General features: G+C 40.3%; 4 protein-coding genes across 5 annotated transcripts in view; all 4 read right to left on the bottom strand.

Annotated features, from left to right (window-relative positions):
* Positions 1-42: 42 nt before the first annotated feature.
* On the bottom strand, positions 43-2,759 carry nme3 (NME/NM23 nucleoside diphosphate kinase 3). Of its 2 annotated transcripts, none has more exons than XM_043229013.1 (5): positions 2,623-2,759; positions 1,199-1,329; positions 1,012-1,113; positions 788-900; positions 43-643 (listed from the first exon to the last, which is right to left on the bottom strand). In XM_043229013.1, exons 1-5 carry the CDS (start codon positions 2,666-2,668, stop codon positions 526-528), a joined length of 510 nt encoding a protein of 169 aa, XP_043084948.1. In that variant the 5' UTR covers positions 2,669-2,759; the 3' UTR covers positions 43-525. The 2 variants fall into 2 exon arrangements, with proteins under 2 accessions (XP_043084948.1, XP_043084941.1); XM_043229006.1 differs by lacking the exon at positions 2,623-2,759 and adding an exon at positions 2,000-2,150.
* A 103-nt stretch (positions 2,760-2,862) lies between these two features.
* mrps34 (mitochondrial ribosomal protein S34) lies at positions 2,863-5,937 on the bottom strand. The gene is given in 5 exon segments (XM_043225682.1): positions 2,863-3,888; positions 3,891-4,019; positions 4,667-4,709; positions 4,840-5,162; positions 5,876-5,937. Coding segments are annotated over 4 exon segments (642 nt in total). The 5' UTR covers positions 5,158-5,162; positions 5,876-5,937; the 3' UTR covers positions 2,863-3,736.
* A 603-nt stretch (positions 5,938-6,540) lies between these two features.
* On the bottom strand, positions 6,541-12,148 carry spsb3a (splA/ryanodine receptor domain and SOCS box containing 3a). The gene is made up of 7 exons (XM_043235622.1): positions 11,988-12,148; positions 10,667-10,813; positions 9,851-10,028; positions 9,576-9,763; positions 9,089-9,191; positions 8,844-8,969; positions 6,541-8,197 (listed from the first exon to the last, which is right to left on the bottom strand). The coding sequence occupies exons 2-7, from the start codon at positions 10,790-10,792 to the stop codon at positions 7,842-7,844; spliced, it is 1,077 nt and encodes a 358-aa protein (XP_043091557.1). The 5' UTR covers positions 10,793-10,813; positions 11,988-12,148; the 3' UTR covers positions 6,541-7,841.
* A 1,654-nt stretch (positions 12,149-13,802) lies between these two features.
* atp6v0ca (ATPase H+ transporting V0 subunit ca) overlaps positions 13,803-17,368 on the bottom strand; it is a 3,973-nt gene continuing 407 nt past the window's right edge. Inside the window, exons 2-3 of the mRNA XM_043235443.1 lie at positions 15,498-15,681; positions 13,803-14,558 (exon numbers count right to left, since the gene is read on the bottom strand). Coding sequence (XP_043091378.1) covers positions 14,351-14,558; positions 15,498-15,681 — 392 coding nt within the window. The 3' untranslated portion in view covers positions 13,803-14,350. The remainder of the gene's footprint in view (positions 14,559-15,497; positions 15,682-17,368) is intronic.

The raw sequence follows: 17,368 nt of genomic DNA, 5'->3' as shown, positions 1-17,368 counted from the left end.
ATTCACACATATTTTACCAAAAATAATAAATACATAGACAAATCAACAAAGAAATAATTTATTTGTAAAGTAAGGCGCCCTTTGGTCAACTGAGTTCCAAGCACTAGAGTAAGACAAAGCATTGCTAGGATGTTCATATTAGGTTTTATCAGAGCATGCTGGCTCAATCATTTATTATTGCTTTCCTTTTGAGTCATGATTAATACATGTATTTTACAGAGTGCATCAAGATGACAAGAAGCATTTCCATATCAAAAGTTGGAGGTAAAAATGTAAACAACATCTTTCAAGTGGATGTAAACAACTCAAAGTAGTGCATGACTTACCAACCGACCAAAGATTAGTGATGAAGTGAATATCTCTGAAGATTACACATTCGCAAAGGAAGCCATCAGAAAACCATTACATTCAAGATAGCTTGACCAATAACTAGCTAATCCTTTTTTTATTTTTTTGGTCACTTTATGGCTTGAGCAGAGAGAAGCTGTACTTAATGAAGACTGCGTGAGTGTTATATGATGGGCTTCAAGCATAGATCCAGTGTTCACTACACTCCTCCCAGCAGAACAACTCGTGATGCTTGAACCACAGCGAAATCTCTCTCTGAGCACTTTCGACTGAATCACTGCCGTGAATCACGTTCCTGCACAACACAGAAAAGCTATTTAACTAGTGTTTGTGCATGTAGATGAATTCATGTAACACAGCTGTGCAAATGAATAAACCTTCGAATCGATATGCCACGAGGAAGCATCAAAACCATCTAGTTTAAAACACACAAACCAACCTGCCCACTTCAACACAATAGTCTCCTCTGATAGTGCCTGGGAGAGAGTCTGCGGGGTTCGTCTCTCCAAGCATCTTCCTGGCGGTCTTGACCACATCCAGCCCCTGCCATACCTTGATTAAAAGCACATACACACGCAGATGGCAAATGACAATGCAAGTCTTAAGACGCGAAAATGCGAAACTCAAATGCAACAAAATGTCGGAGGCTCTGCGCTCCTTTACCATTGCAACAATGGGTCCAGAGCTCATGTATCTGACCAAGCCGCTGTAGAAGGGCTTCTCCCTCAGGTCCCGGTAGTGCTCTCTGAGCTGCTCCTCTGATGCCTACAGGCGTAAATGAAGGCATTAATGGAGACGACACGTTCTGCAGGTAAATATCATGTGAAAGACGCAGCAGCGGTGCTCTCACCTGCAGGAGCTTCATGCCGACCAGTTTGAAACCCTTGCGCTCGAAGCGCCGGATGATTTCACCGACCAGTCTCCGCTGAACTCCGTCTGGCTTCACTGCGATGAAGGTGCGCTCGTTTGTGCCGGTCCATCCTGCAAACGGTGTCTGAGATTAAACCCTCTCCTCTTGACTCTCAAGACATTGCTTGTTTTTTGTGCACAGAAAAACTGATTTGATCGAAGTTATTATGAGTGGTATTCCAATCTATTGCACATATCGCACAAAAACACCTTTGATTAGTAGAATTTAATTTCAGTGAACTTATTTACTTAAAACCCATTCGGTGTTACAAAGATTTCTTTTGTTTTTGACTATACATAATCCCTAGTACAGCGTCTATCAGAATGATTATATTATAACACCGTTTAAAAATGTAAAAATGTAAAACAAACAACCAAATAACGCATAAATAAAAATGTCAAAATAAATGTACACGTTATCTGAAAATAAAAAAAAAACGAACGGTTATGAAAACAGCATATGCCCTATTAATACCAAAGCAATAAACCTCTTAGTGCTCGCCACCTGTCTATATAACGTTAACGTTGAAAGAACTGACCCAATCAGAACGCATGTTCTGAATCAAATCTTACTTTTATTTACATAAAGATATAAAGATTATTGCAATTTTATAAAACCCTACAGAAGTAGCTTAGTGACTATAACACCCGCGCGATCTCGTTTTATTGGAGGTCAGTGTAATATCGCGCGCACTGAGAGGTCTCGAGGTGTCTTTGTAATAGCAGGTGCTCTTCTGCATACCTGACTCAACGATCCTGGCGTGTTTTGCCTCTAAATCCTCGACTTCCTTTGTGTCAGACAACGACCTTTTAGAGCCCATTATTACGCGCGCGGCAGTCTCGCGCGGAACGGCGCACCAACTGACCAATCACGTGTGAGCACCGCGCAGGCAAACCCTCGGGGACCAATCAGAAGAACGCAAAGTGCACTATTAATAGGATCAAGCTAAGAAGAACAGAGCCCGAGGGAACACGTTTTATTATTTTTAAGGTTATGCATTTTCGGGGCTTGGAACAACTAAAAGTATTATTCGTTAGCAGACTGGGACGCAAAACACATTACTAAGTGGTAACCTGCTTGGGGAGATGAATGACGCGAACGGGCAGCCCGCGAAATGTTTGCACCGTAATGCATGTTGCGGTAACTTCGTATGCTTTGACTCGGAAACTCATTGCAGTCTGGCCTAAAACGTGGCAGACTGGGCGTAGATGCGCAGCGCCGGGACTTGCTCACCAGGCTAGCAAACACTAACTCACGAGATGGAGTCGAATTAAGACGCTGACCCGAGGAGCGCTCGAGTCGCTCCTTCACTTCAAACCGAGTCGGCGTATGAACGGCTGAAATCCAAACGAGGCGCTACTTACCCGTCTTGAAAACGTTCGCAAATATCGTTAAGCAAAGTATGATCATCTTCGCGGTCCGAGGCGCCGGCTGCCTCAAGAGTTTCGGGAGAGAGAGGGAAGAGACGCGTGCGCGCGCCCACGGCTGTCGCTAGGTGACGTGCGCGTGCGCGTCTCATTTCGCACGCCCGCACTAGTTAGACAACATCTCGAATGCTTCGTTTAACGTAAACAAAGTAACGTCTAAATAAAACGAACGCCATTCGCATATCAACTTTATATGCAGAAAATAGTCATTAAAAAACGGGCGCCGAAACGGGGCACAATATCACGTTACAGAATCGCATATTAAAACAAACCAAAAAAAACCCCGCATAATTCTACTAAGATTTTGTTTATTTTTACCAAAACATGATGGTGCGTTCCCTTTTGTCACAACCGGAACAATTATGACAATGTTTTCTTATTGACAATTTTAGATAGCATTTCAGACCTAGCTTCAAAACTAATCAACACATGGTTAACACCGTTATGAACAGTGGTGTACTTTCATAAGTTAAGGAATAATAAGGGGGGGACAGGAATATTTCCAAGATATGCTGTTGTGGTAGTGACATGAAAAATGCAGGACACTTTTTCTTTTACATTAAATTTGCACCAATACTGTAAAGTACATACACACCGGGTTTAAATATGCACTTATTTTATTAAAAAAAAAAACATTGAGAGAACTCATTTTTAAATTTAGACTACTCACTTGACAATAAAGCATAGAATTTCGTATTTATCTCACATACTGTAAAGAACATGACACTGATATTAACTTGAAGACAAAAAAACTCGAGGACGAAGAAAGTCTTTTCACAGAGGATTATCTTTTGGGTTTGATCACATGTCCAAACAGATCTCCTTTTTCCCTCCGCCATCACTAGCCGCATGACCCCAGAAACATAGATGAAAACATAAGGCTATATTTTGTTTTTTTACCAAAATATAGCATTAAAACGCAAACTAGTCTTTAAGCAGCCAGCAGTGCCTATAAAATTAGGAACAGAACAAGCTGTTCCTATCAAGAACACTGAAACAGAACCTAGATCTCCTCGCCATAACCTTAACCCCTGTGAAGTAGAGCGGAGCATCAGACAGGTGTACCCTCCAGTTTCTTCTTGTACTCATTATCGAGCACAACATCCCGTTTCAATGGGAAAGTGGGCTCTGGGATAGAGCTGGGATCTAGACCCAGCTGATTGGCTTGCTGGGCCAGGATCATCGCACGCAGGAGAGGGGGTATCTCACGTAACGCACAGGGGGCTCAGGGACGGGTTCACAGCGCTTGAACACCTCTTCTTCGTGTTTGGGCACCAGTCGCCAGTCATGGTACATCACCTTCTCCACTTCACGCTCTCCAGGCTCCTCTTTACCTGAAACACACCCCCAAACCACGTGTCAAAGTAAAGGTGATGCATTTATTTGCTGTATTTGTTTACTTTGTATAATTCTACTGAAAACATGAAGTCTTGTCATTTATTCATTACTGTTCAAGACATCAGCTGTTCAGGTGGCCAGGACATTTTTTGCTAATTTTTTTTTGGAGCACAAAGTTCAATTTTTTCCAAAGCCGCATTTATTAGGAATACATTAAAAACAGTAATATTTTGAAATATTATTACAATTTAAGACGACTGTTTACTGTAATGTATTTCTGTGATAGCACAGCTGCATTTTGAGTTTCACACGATCCTTTAGAAATCATTCTAATGTTGATTTGGGTGCTCATATCGCTAAACAGTTGTGCTGCTTAATATTTCTGTAGGATCTGTGATTAAAATAAATGATTAAGTTAACTCTTTTATAACATTATAAATGTCTCTGTCATTTTTTATTGATGAATGGATTCTCGCTTAATTTAGTTTCCTTAAAAAAAAATCTATATATAGCAGTGCCACAACACCAAAATACTACATAAGATAGTATTGAACAAAAGAGGAAAGAAACTACCTTTCATTAAAAATAAGTGGCATCGTTTATGTTTGTGGATTAGTTAGGGGATCACAGAGACTAGTTTTACCTTTAAATGTTAGAACGCCCCATGCTTTTCCATGATCCATGTTCTAAAAAAGAGAACATCAGTGTTTGAACTCACACATGTAAACAATAATTTCTGCAATTATTTAATTTGTCGCATGGATTAAAATAATCCAATGCAGAAGACATGACCACACAAATGCAGGCAGAACGTACCTCTGCTGTATAATCCACCTTGACCTTTGTTATTTTCCAGTAGCAGGGCTCTGTGTGCTCATCCAGCCACGACTTGCGTGTAAAGAGTCGACCCACACCAAACATGCGCATGCCGGCCAGTAACGTGAAGAGGCGCGTTTCCTGCCGTACATCTTTCCAAGCCAACACTGGCAGCATTTTTCCAGTGAAGGGTCGTGTCATGGTGTCGTAGTCCAGGGCATAGCGCTGAGAGTCCTGGGGTCGATTCTTTAGCGCCCTGTAAGCCCGGATCTTCCGGGCCATCTCGGCTATGAGCCGCAGACGCTTCTTCTTTGCCATGCTGATTGGATGAGCAATGAAGAAATTATAAAAACAAAACTAAATATGGAGATAAAACACCAGGTTTCAAACAAACCTTGTGAACATTTGATGGTAACCAATGCGTTCCATAGCATTTTATTACATACTATGGCTACCAGCAACTGTTTGATTACCCACATTCTTCAAAATATAATCTTTTGGGTTCAAAGCAAGAAATGAGGGGGAGCAAATGCATATAATTGTAATTTATGGCTAAACTTACACAGAAAAATAAACAGCAATGCCAGTTATTACGTACAAATGATATTATACAAGTATCATATGAAAAATACGATTAAGAACATGACATACTGTTACACGGACATGTATGTGTTTTGCACAAAAGGAAAGTCATGTAACGTTATACACAGAGAGAGATGCGACTGTCAGCTATATCTAACACACGCAGAGTTATGTGCTCATCTTGCCATTATTTTGGACGTATGCTAAAATAAACGTTCATATATATTACATAGAAACATCTGACCAGTCACTACATTTAAGGGAGCAGCTAAACAATCCGCTGCAGTCTTGTTGCACACGTCTCACGTGTTAGACCGTTCACTCGTAGCATATTAGATGTTATACACGTGGACACAAACCATTTCATCCAGAGTAACGTTAGACGGAGGAACAGAAAAATAAATAAAAAATAAGCGCACGTTTAAGTAATTTTTCTGTCAATGAGTTTTCTTACCTTTCTGTTTGACTTGACCTCCACAAATATGTCACGCCTCCCGCTGTGCGTCAGTAAAACCGGTCCGCTTGAAACCCGCGCGCGTATTCTGGTTCCGCTTAGAGCGAGCGTTCAGCCTCATAAATTTCAAATTAAAATTTTATTTGTCACATACACATACATACATGAAATGCAGTGTGTGCTTCTTACAACCGTCCAGCGTCTAAAAACTTAAAGGAAAAAGAAAAAGAAAGAAGAAAGAAGACGATGTGTTAGTCTGCTGTGTGTCTATGGCAGTTTGTCAAACGGAAGACCGCATCCTCAGGAGGACGCACTAGTAGTCTGCATACGTCTTAAAGATCTTATTTTAAAATATTAACAGTTATAAATTACCATTATTCCTAATCAAGTGTTATATTATGCATGTAACCAGGCTTGATGACGTATGCAGCCTACAAATGTGTCCCCTAGACCTCAAGCCTCCTTGATAGGGCCTATGCAACATATTATTAATAGCATCGCAGTGATGGAATATATCTCAGACGCCTTCTACTTAATTATTAAACCGTCCAGCTACAAAATTATTTACTAATCTGTGAAATAGACATTAGACATTCATCATCCAAAAGCTGTAATATATTGGAAAACGTATTTTACCTCAGTGTATTAAGAGAAACTATGACTGATTTTTGGAATTTTTGGAACCTTTATTAAGATCTCAAAAAGAACAACAAACAAAACCATATTCAGCCCCTTTTTAATGCATATATAATTTTCCTTATTTTTTCTTGACTCATATAAAAGGCCATGCTTAATGTATGGAGTAAAAGCGAAAGAAGGAAGAGAGAAGACAGTGAATGAGAGAATTAGCTCTCATGAGCGCTTATGACATACAATACGTGTAGAACACAGCATAGGGACCTGTATATATTTCTACATACATACATACAATAAGCGCAAAAAAGTGCTTTATGCATAACCAAAAAAAATGACTTTTTTTTTTTTTTTTTTTTTTTTAAACAATGAATTACAAAATCTGCAATATAAACCCCATATGAATTCAATATGAACCTTACGTAGAGATGTTGCACAGATTGAACACTGAATCAACCTCCACTTCAGTTAGCATCAGTCAGTTCGACAACTGCATCAAGGTATTTCCAGAGAAACTCTTCAGATACACATCAACACACTTTGAGTAATAACTAGGGCCCAAAGTCATTTCTAGAGACGAGAGCTGTGAAAATACACAGGCATTTTTCCTCACCATTTCAACGTAATGGTAGTGAAATCACATTTATGCAGACGATATTTATCATGACGTCACTGTTGTGTTGGTAAGTTGTTTGATAAAACAGGAATAGAGTAAAAACATACAATGATTGTTCAAACATAAAGAGAGAACAGACCGTGACACTCTAAAGTGCTGAGATGTCTGACTGGCCCGTGAGACGTGAATATGCATTACTTCAGAATAGATCAGGTCATTTTTTTTCTCATTTTTCAACAATGGAGAAATGTACAGTTCACTCGGGGTGTATCGTTTGTGTTTATTTTGCGAACGCAAACAGTGCGAGTGTTTGTCTGCGCTTCAGATGATGGCATGTTATTGTTCCCCACATCAGAACAGGTTCACGAGGTTCAGATCTTGCTTTTGTCTGAAGAGCCGATGGTCTTCATTCCACTGGGAGTTCACAACAAAACTGACTACAAATACTGTAATATATATCCGAATGTCACCTGATGGAGCAAACTACCTTTAGAGCCTTGAAGGATGAACATTTACCAGCGATGCAACTAGTAAAACAGGCTTGACTGACCTTGAAGTTACTCAGCCAGTCCTGTTATCCACCACTGTGATTGACAGCAGGGGTCCAGTGTTTATATATTTATATATGTTGGTTCTTTTTTTTTTTTTTTTTTTTTTTTTGTAGAGACCTTTTCTGATGTGTGCATAATGATGCATAATGGATGCGCGCACGCAGCATCAGGTCCAGCGGCAGCGCTTCCGCTGGCAGGCCTCGGGGTCTGAGGAGCAGCCCTCAGAGTCACTGCCCGAGGAGGGTCCGGGCGGGCTGTGTGTGTTCGAGTGCATGTGCGTGTGATCCAGGCTTAGCACCCATCCCAGCTTGGAGTGGAGAAGGTGTCTGAGGCCCGGCGGCAGGGGCAGGACTCGGAGGGCATCGACTCCGGACGGGAGCAGCTTGCGGAGCCGTGAGCAACACAGGTACTGTAGAGAGGTGGGAGCCGAGACCGAGCGAATCACCTTCATGCTGCTTTTGGCCGCGGTGGAGCACGCCATCGGAAAAACACGCTTATTCTTCATCTCTGTAGCTGCTACACCTGCCACCCACACAATAGACAGGTTTAATGTTACCAAATACGTGTTAAATGTTGTTAAATGAGTGTTTTAACAGTCTGTTCTTCAGTGTGTGTTCTCTAAAAACTAGGCATGTGATGGCTGTGGCAGAGGAGTTTTAAAGGCATTCACTTTCCAACAATGACCGCATGTTTTTGAGGATAACTGAGGATAACTGAGGGACTCATGTGCAACTGTTACAGAAGGTTTCAAATGCTCAAAAAACAAAAAGTGAAAACTTTCAGGGTAAATTTAACTTATTCTATCTTTTGGGAAACATTTAAGTATCTCCTGTAGGTTATGAAGGGCAGTGCTAAATGTAAATAAAATATACATTTAGGCAAAATAAGAAAAATCTGTTTTTACTCCCAGCTCTTAATACATCATTTTCTTTCCTTTTCCTTTTTTTTGTATGATCCCTCTTATTTTGATAAAATAATGAACACACACAATAATAAAAAAAATAATATAAAATTATTTATATTACTTACTGTCAATTATTAAGTTATAATACATATCAAAAACATAACTTTTCGTGTTACCCTTCTAATCCTAGAGCGAAACTGACACTGTGTTACATTTTAAAACAACAAATATAGGACTGCAGCTGAAAGGAGTTTGTCATCTTACCGATGCACTTGCGGTTTTTATAAAAGGTGAGGGTGCCGTGCCAAGTGTCCAAATGAATGCCAATAATAGAACCCTGTCCGAAACGTGATGAAAAGCTCACTTTATCACCGTTATGATGTAACAGACCTGAGCAAAAAAACAAACACGCTTTACAGTAAAACAGCTTTCCTTAAACACCATGCTTACATGTAAAGAATAGGTGATTGTGAAAATAAGTATGTGTTTGCAAACCGAACCGGTTTTACCTGTATATGACAGACCCCAGCTGTCTTCATCTTTACCCAGCAGGCTGCAGAATGTGTGTCTGTATTTGTCCAGATTCACATCTGATGTGCCAATACCAACCATCTACACACACACACACACACACACACAGAGAGAACACAACCATTAGGTTTAGTCCACGGTCTTCAGTGTCACACGACCCTTCAGAAATATGCTGATTTGGTGCTCAAGAAACATTTCTTATGATTAGTGCTGATTTTGAACAGCTGTGCACATTTTCAAGAAAAACTACTCATTGCAATGTGGCTCACATCTCAGAAAACTCTCGTCCTTTTTAGCTCTATGCTGACAGTATGCTGAATGAGTTTGTTTTTTTTGAGGTTACTATCGGCCCTTTTCAGATAAAATGCTCAAAATAATGCCCCCTATTCACAAAAAGCCATACCGAATGTCACCACCACACAAAACATGCATATAAAGACACACATCTGCTCTTCTGTTTCTCACCATGTCTGTGCCGTAGACAGGGGAAGTCATTTTAATCTCCCAGAAGTGCTGTCCCTCTGAGAGCTCTTTGGAGCCGCGAATGGCTGCCGTTCCACAGCTGTACTCCGAGTGGAAGCTCACTTTCCTGTTCTCACAGCTCAGCAGCGTGGCAGACGACCGGCTGCCCTCATCCCACACCCAGTCAAAGTCTGACAAACAAGAAAGAAGCCAGTAAGAGAAAAGGTGCAAGCATGATCAAGACAAAACTCGTATACGGATGCCACACGGGTCACCACCTTGGTCATCTTCTCCGCAGTGGCAGTCTCGCAAGTGTGTGTAACCCCGGAGCCGAGGGTTACAGCTGAGCTCCATCTGTGAATCACAGCTGCAGTATGACTCTCCCGTTACAGGCACTGCGCTCGGGACCGCCGGAACAATGGCTGGATACTCGGCTTCAGAATCAGAGTCACTGTACTGCAGGACACACGTGTGCAAGTTCAGATCCGACACGGTTTGCTCCTTCTTGTCCATCATCACTTTTTTGAATTAAGTGACTCTTATGATGTTCAGCACTTCGGACAAAAGGCCTTTCCACACTATAAACTAAAGTAATAGTTCATCTAAGAACACAGAGAACTTACTCACCCTCAGGTTACCCAAGATCTAGATTTTTTTTTTTATCCAAAACAGACATTTAGCAATACGTGACTTGCTCAGCACTAAATGCTGTGCACTAAAAGGGTGGCATCAGAACGAGACTCCAGAAGCGGTAGTGTAAACATACCTTAATTATTTCTAGAAACACGCAGGTTTCACTTCACAAGACATCAACCGATAGACTGGATTTGTGTGGTTTACTTGTGGATTATTATCACGGTTTTATCACCTGTTTGGACTCTCAGTCTGACGGCACCCATTCACTGCATCCAATGATGAGCAAGTGCTAAGTGCAAAACTCAGTCTCTCCAAATCTGTTCTGATAAAGAAACAAACTCATCCACATCTTGAATGGCTGGAGGGTGAGTACATTTTCCTCGAATCTTCAAACGAGAGTGAATTATTCCTTTGATTGCGGTCACATCTATGGGCGTTTCCACATCATCCTCACCCACCTGCTGGCGATCATAACCCCACTCGTCATTCTCGGAGGCAAGCACCAGCGCTCTTGCATCTGCATCCCGTCGGATTCCACTCCATACGTACCTCCACGCCCTGCTGTTTCTGCTCCGCCTCGACATGCCAACCGGGAGCCTCCGCACCTGTCAATCATAGAAAGAACAGCTGCTTTTTAGAGCGCAGAGAGAGAGTCCTACTGGAAACACGCTGTCAATAAAATCCATTTAAACAGCGTTTTCACAAAGCAGCTTTACATGACTGACTGACATAGAGACATGTGGCCCTGGAGCACAAAACAGTCATAAGTAGCAGTATAATTGTAGCAATAGCCAAAAATACAACTTTTTTTAATTCCAAAAGATCATTGGTATTACGAAGATATTTTGTAAATATCCTACAGTTAATAAATCAAAACTTAATTTTTGATAGGTAATATCCATGCTTAAGAACTTCACTGGACAACTTTAAAGTGCAATTTTCTCAATATTGCGAGGTTTTTTTTGTACCCTCAGATTGTGTCTTGGTCAAATGTTGTCCTATTCTAACATACCATACACCAATGGAAAGCTTATGTATAATAATTTATAAATCTAAATGTTATAAAAATACCCTTATGACTGGCTTTGTGTTAACACAAATTATCACAAATGATAACTGTTACTTCAGAAAAAAACATTAGGTGTGTTATACATATGCATTTTATACCAAAATATTAGTTTGTAATTAGCCATAAAGTTTTTTGTGTCCCCGTGAAATCTTCAAACAGTTAATAAAGCGGGAGACAGATTGTCTTCGGTGAGTTTTATAGTAATCCCGCTGAGCGCGAGGCGCGCTCGTGAAGCTACACTTCCACTGGAGTGTCCGTCTCGCGCGAGATGTAAACACTAGCTGGCAACACGCTCAGTTTAATTGCCAGTGACATACGCATCGAGACATTTCATTACGCACAGGCAGTCATTTGAGAGCTAGGCGGCATGTCGGTATACTGCAGCTCCCAAACATAGATTCCGGAAAACACATAACATGTTCTCTCTGCTAGGCCTCGCAGAAAGTGGTCAGCGAGAGCAAGGCACCTTGCAAGTCTGCAGAGATGTAGGCTAATTCGCTTACAGAAAAGCAGATCGCCTGCAATCGCGCTAATGCCATCGAATGCTGTTTGAATTTCAACATTACTTCGGCCCGTGTGATGATAATTGTGAAACCGCGCAACAGGCTCCGTCGCATGTACGTGATCCTGGCGCTAACGGAGGCTCGCGGACTTAGCAGGCGCTACATCCTGCCTGCTGCATTCACTCGGATAAGCACGAGCGAACTTACCTGTCTTTCAGGGGCACCGTTGCGATCGCTGGAGACTCGTATACCTGAAGGTTTTCGTATGACACTGTAATGTATGTCTCTGTAAAAGCGATCGGATTCTGTCCACCAGCTAACTGTCACACTTTCCTGTGACCTACTTTCAACGACAGACGTAAACAATGCTTTAGCAAGCCCCGCCTCCTCTGTTCAAACCCCATTGGTCCAAAATTGCAAGAAGGCGGGGTTTAGTTTTTTTTCTTACGCTGCTACATGTCTAATCAGCTGTCACTCAAATCTCAAAACTCGTCCCAAGACTGAAGGCTAAACCCCTTTTCTGACGTTCAGGCTGCCCCATACAGGCAAGCGTAGCGACGGTACAATGAGGCAGATGTTAAACTGTCATTATTAATTACCTAGATTACTCATGGGCTGTTTCAGTGAGACAAACAGCTCTTTGCTGTGTTCTTCGTGTTGTGGTTTAGACTTCAGAACATTCTGCTACGCTTTAAAACAATACGTTATCTCTGTTTCAACTTTGTCCGTACCTGCAAAAGTTAGAAATTGTTCAAAAAGCATGATTAAGATCTGTATTTTGTTCACATAACACATACGCCTTCAATTTCAAATAAATATTAATAATAATTATTATTGTTGTTGTTTTGTTTTATAAAAAATAAAACCTATTTCAGGACAATTAGGCTTGTCTTTTCTTATTTCTATATTATTTCTGTATAACATAATTTTCATTTTCATTACTATAATGCAAAACAAGCCCAAAGAAAACAAATTATGGACATTATATAAATAATGCAAAGGTCAAAATATGCTGTTATAATCAAATTCAAATTTTATAATTAAAAAATATAATCAAATCTTCATTTGAGCCAAGAATTAGACCAATTGATGTGATATAATAAACTAACTGTAATTTAGCCAGCACAGTCACTTTGCTTTACAGATGGGAAAATTGCACCTTTTCTGTAAGTGGATGCGAAGTGTCTGGGAAAAGGAGCGTTGCTCTACAGCGCCCCCTTTCGCCTGCGGCAGGATGAGCAAGTTTGGTTGAGGCTGCAATGCAGTGATTCAGACAACCAGATGGTAACCTGTGGATTAATCCCTCGTGTTGCAGTCTATTCGACTCTCCGTGATGTGAGAGCATCTCGATTATTAAATGTATTGTTCAGTTTCTGAATACATTTTACCGAGACACTCCTCGGATACCAGGGATAGATGAATTTGCATACTTGGAATTCATGATAGGCTGTAAATTAAACTGCAGGATATAATGTGTTACAGTCCAAGGACTTACAGCATATTTCCATCATCACATCACGCGTGCTTAAATAAAAAGGAAACTGAAATTAGGTTGAGGAAGTTTTATTTGGAAACTGGACAAGCTGCGCTGGTGTTCATCCATGAATGGAACCAGAAACAGTATCAACTACAGGTAAAACGCTACACGTCTGAAGAATGTAATGTTAAAGTTAAAACACACTCACTCACAGGCACACGTGTGCATCCATACGATTCACACACACACTTAGTAAACTTGCACATCAATACCTTGATTAAGACAACGGTCTCAACGGTAATCAATGATTACATACCCAAAGAAACTCCACAAATTTCCCACAGTGCAATTCACCTACCTATACAGATATATATGTATATATATATATATATATATATATATATATATATATATATATATATATATATATATATATATATATATATATATATATATATATATATATATATATATATATATATATATATCTCATATACACACACACTCATGTATTTAGATAAACATGATTTCAATAAAGACTTTGATCCATTTAACTGTTTAATGAACATCTCAAAATCTTCATAAATAATCAGCAGAAACAAAACAAAACAAAACAAACAAAAAAAAAACAGTAATAATTCCATCTTTTTTACACTCAACATCCTTAACATCAGTGTTTCAATTTGAATGGTCCCAAAAGTGAGGAAACTAAACGATTGATTTGTTCTTCGAATGAGAATAAAATGACGACAAAATAAACGAAAGGATGACAAACAAGTGTAGCATAGGAGAAAGAGGGCATCTATTTAAACACACACACACAGGACGAGAGCAATAGCTACACAGCGCATTTACAGGGGGAACGCACGTCAGGCTACTATACACAGAGAGGAAGTTCAATCACACATTCACTTGCAAACGGCACACTCACAATACACGCATGCACGCAAAAATTCCTCTCTCATCGTTTCGGGTGGTGAAGTTACTCAATGTGTATAATTAAGAGGATGTTTGTGAGGATGTTTGTGTGTGTGTGTGTGTGTGTGTGCGTGTGTGTGCGCTGTTGTTCATGTGTAAGAGATGTTAAGAGCGATTAACCCTTGGTGGACAGGATAAGAGCGACAATTAGACCGTAGAGCCCCAGAACCTCGGCGAAAATGAGGATAAGGATCATCCCCACGAACAGGCGAGGCTGCTGGGCCGTGCCCCTCACTCCTGCGTCTCCCACGATACCGATGGCGAAGCCAGCCGCGAGACCACTCAGACCCACGCTCAGCCCGGCACCCAGGTGCAGGAAACTCCTGAACACAGAACACGCAGCGTTACGGCTTCTTTGTAGCAACATCCCTTACATCATGAAGACAAGATAACAGACAGCAACTGAGGTGCATAGGAAAATAATAATTGCACAAAGTAATATTAGTAACAATACTAAATTTAACTATTCTTTCTGTTACAATGTTTCTTTTGTGATTATGAAGACAGTACAGTCAAATATAGACTGTAACTGGAATTCTTTTATTATAACGAAATATTTTAAAAATTACTATTAATAATAACAAAAATAATAGGACCATCTACACACATACTATATACATATACAGGTATAAATCTCTAATAAATGCCCAACAGTAGTACCAAACTTGTACAGTAAAGTACAATCAAGTAGTAAAGTAAAAGGTTTTAATTCTAAATTAGCGCTGTCAAATGTTTAATCACATCCAAAAAAAGAAACGTTCACATAATGTATATGTGTACTATGTGTGTGCGTTTGTGTATTAACGGAAAATTAGAAAATATTTACATGTATATACATCTATATGCTTCTATTTTATATTATATAGAAATATACCTAACATATAAACATAACATTTTTTCTTAAATATATAAATGCATGTGTTCATACATGTAAAATATACTAATTAATAAGATAATGATTAATATTTAACAAATATTATCAATAAAATTATTAAATAAAAGATTTTTTAATTTTAACCGAATAAAACTAATGAATCCCTTTCACCTTCATGAACAGATACAGTAAGTCTCTTTGGTTGTTTATATACTCTTACTACCTATGAACTCTAATATAGTGTTATATCTAGATCAGACGTATCATATCAGACTTTTAAATAACATAAAATAAAATGTGTGCTTTTTTTTTTTTTTTTTTTTTTTTAAATGATGAAGCTGAGAGTGACTCCTAAGCAGACAAGACAGAAGCGAAGGGCGTGACTCACTTGTAGAGCGAGATATCGTTGGACATGTTGTTGGCAATAAGTACAGCCACCACCAGGCCATAGATGGCAATGATACCCGCCATGACCACAGGAATGATGGACTTCATGATCAGCTCCGGCCGCATCACGGACATGGCAGCGATGCCTGTGCCACTCTTGGCCGTCCCGTATGCAGCACCCAATGCTAAAAAGAAAGCAAACGGCAATTAACATGTGCAACGAGAACGAGCACTTAAAATGGGTTAAAGTTTAACGAATACTGGACAAGGCACATGTTGTAGGTTTAAACAAATACCCAACTAATGAACACCATTCTAACACGTATGTCTTAAAAAGCAACCCACCCCCAAATACACCCCAGCTCTTCCAGGAATAGACGCTTTTTTCCTTTCACCAGAAATCTCCACTTCAGTAGCACTTACACGCAAAAAATGCTTTTGCTTTCTACATTTTGTGTGTTTACAGGTCATTCACGTGATTTATATGCATTCTACTGTTGGCAGCATTTCCTGAAGAGAGATATTTAAATGCCTACTTTATAAACCTTCGATAATTTCGCATCTGGCTTCATCCAGTGTTCAACTACATGGTTAACAACACTATCCAAAATTATTTATTTTGTGCTCAGCGGCAGTAAATGACGACGGAACTTTCAGTTTTGGTGACCCATGCCTTTAATCATATAATAAATGCAACATTTGAGAAAACAATGCGAGGAGCTGATCACACAGATATACTCTGATTATGTCCCGTGTTCATCTCGGCTACCAAACCAGGAAGACTACAACGGACAAGATCTTTACATCTCCAGAGTGAGGAAAGGGGCAGGTAAAATCACCCTGGACCCCTCAAACCCTCAGCACACGTCCTCTTTGTGCTGCTGTTTGGCGCTGCAGAGCCCCGACCACCAGAACAGACAAACACAAGATCAGTTTTTCCTCCAGGCCATATCCCGCCTGAACAAAACCTAACACACCTCACGACTACTTCTGTAAATAACTCATCCAAACATACGCACATTCACTATTCTGTTCTTCACTTATTATTAGTGTTTCTATGACCTTAAAGTACAGGCTCGTCTGCACCAAGTCTGTACTCTCTATGCTGGAAGCTCCAGACAACAAGACGAATTTCTTGCTCGTGCAAACACACTTGGCATCTTTCTGATTCGGAACCTATTCATCTTTCCTTGAGGACTTTAAAAAGGCAAGATCAGCAGAACACGGAGACAGTCGCCAACTGCTTTCTTTCTCCGTCACATGACTCCAGAAGCGAGTCCCTTTCGTTTGCAGGAAGCGAGTTGCGTCAAAATTATGTGGATCTTTCCTGGACGGAGGCACGACGCGCCGAGACGGCGCTCAAAACTAACAGATGTTAAGAGCAACGTTACACACGATAGTCTGAGGTGAACAGTTAAACTGACGAGGACGTTTCTGTCTAGGCGGGCAGTTGGTGTTTGAAAAGATGGGCTGTCGCATTAGATAAGAGCAAACCTGTTTATGTTAATCAAGTAATGCATTTCCTCTAGAGTTGTAGAAAATCAATGACATTTAATCGGTCGGACGACGCTACTGTTACGATCTAGCCCGGTACAGGGAGGATGTGCGATTATAAGAAGACAGTGATGATAAGAACAACAAGAAATAGGACGTTTCTCCAGCCACAGAGGACATTAAATGAATGCCGTCCTTGCGCACACATTAAAACAGGCGCTTCGGCCCATCCGACACGACAACGTCTTAAGTTTACCACACAAGGCTCGGTGAGCCGTAACGATGAAGGAAATAATGAAACGAAATAAATAATTAATAGGCATTACGTCAACCGAGACGTCATGTGCCGTGATGGAAACCTTCGCATCTCTTCTTCTA

This window comes from Puntigrus tetrazona, chromosome 3 (assembly GCF_018831695.1).
Source record: "Puntigrus tetrazona isolate hp1 chromosome 3, ASM1883169v1, whole genome shotgun sequence".
In the NCBI taxonomy this organism is placed as follows: domain Eukaryota; kingdom Metazoa; phylum Chordata; class Actinopteri; order Cypriniformes; family Cyprinidae; genus Puntigrus; species Puntigrus tetrazona.
The sequence above is the reverse complement of the archived record's forward strand: the minus strand, read 5'-3'. Positions and strand labels throughout refer to the sequence as shown.

Excerpts from the sequence above, each read along its gene's own strand:
- nme3 (XM_043229006.1), bottom strand. The coding sequence starts at position 2,078 with ATGGGCTCTAAAAGGTCGTTGTCTGACACAAAGGAAGTCGAGGATTTA. Across the intron at positions 901-1,011 it reads CTGGACCCATTGTTGCAATG|GTATGGCAGGGGCTGGATGT; the intron begins GTAAAGGAGCGC and ends CTTTTAATCAAG. Across the intron at positions 644-787 it reads TATTGTGTTGAAGTGGGCAG|GAACGTGATTCACGGCAGTG; the intron begins GTTGGTTTGTGT and ends TGTGTTGTGCAG.
- spsb3a (XM_043235622.1), bottom strand. The coding sequence starts at position 10,792 with ATGTCGAGGCGGAGCAGAAACAGCAGGGCGTGGAGGTACGTATGGAGT. Across the intron at positions 9,764-9,850 it reads CTGCGGAGAAGATGACCAAG|ACTTTGACTGGGTGTGGGAT; the intron begins GTGGTGACCCGT and ends CTTGTTTGTCAG. Across the intron at positions 9,192-9,575 it reads CTGTCTACGGCACAGACATG|ATGGTTGGTATTGGCACATC; the intron begins GTGAGAAACAGA and ends GTGTGTGTGTAG.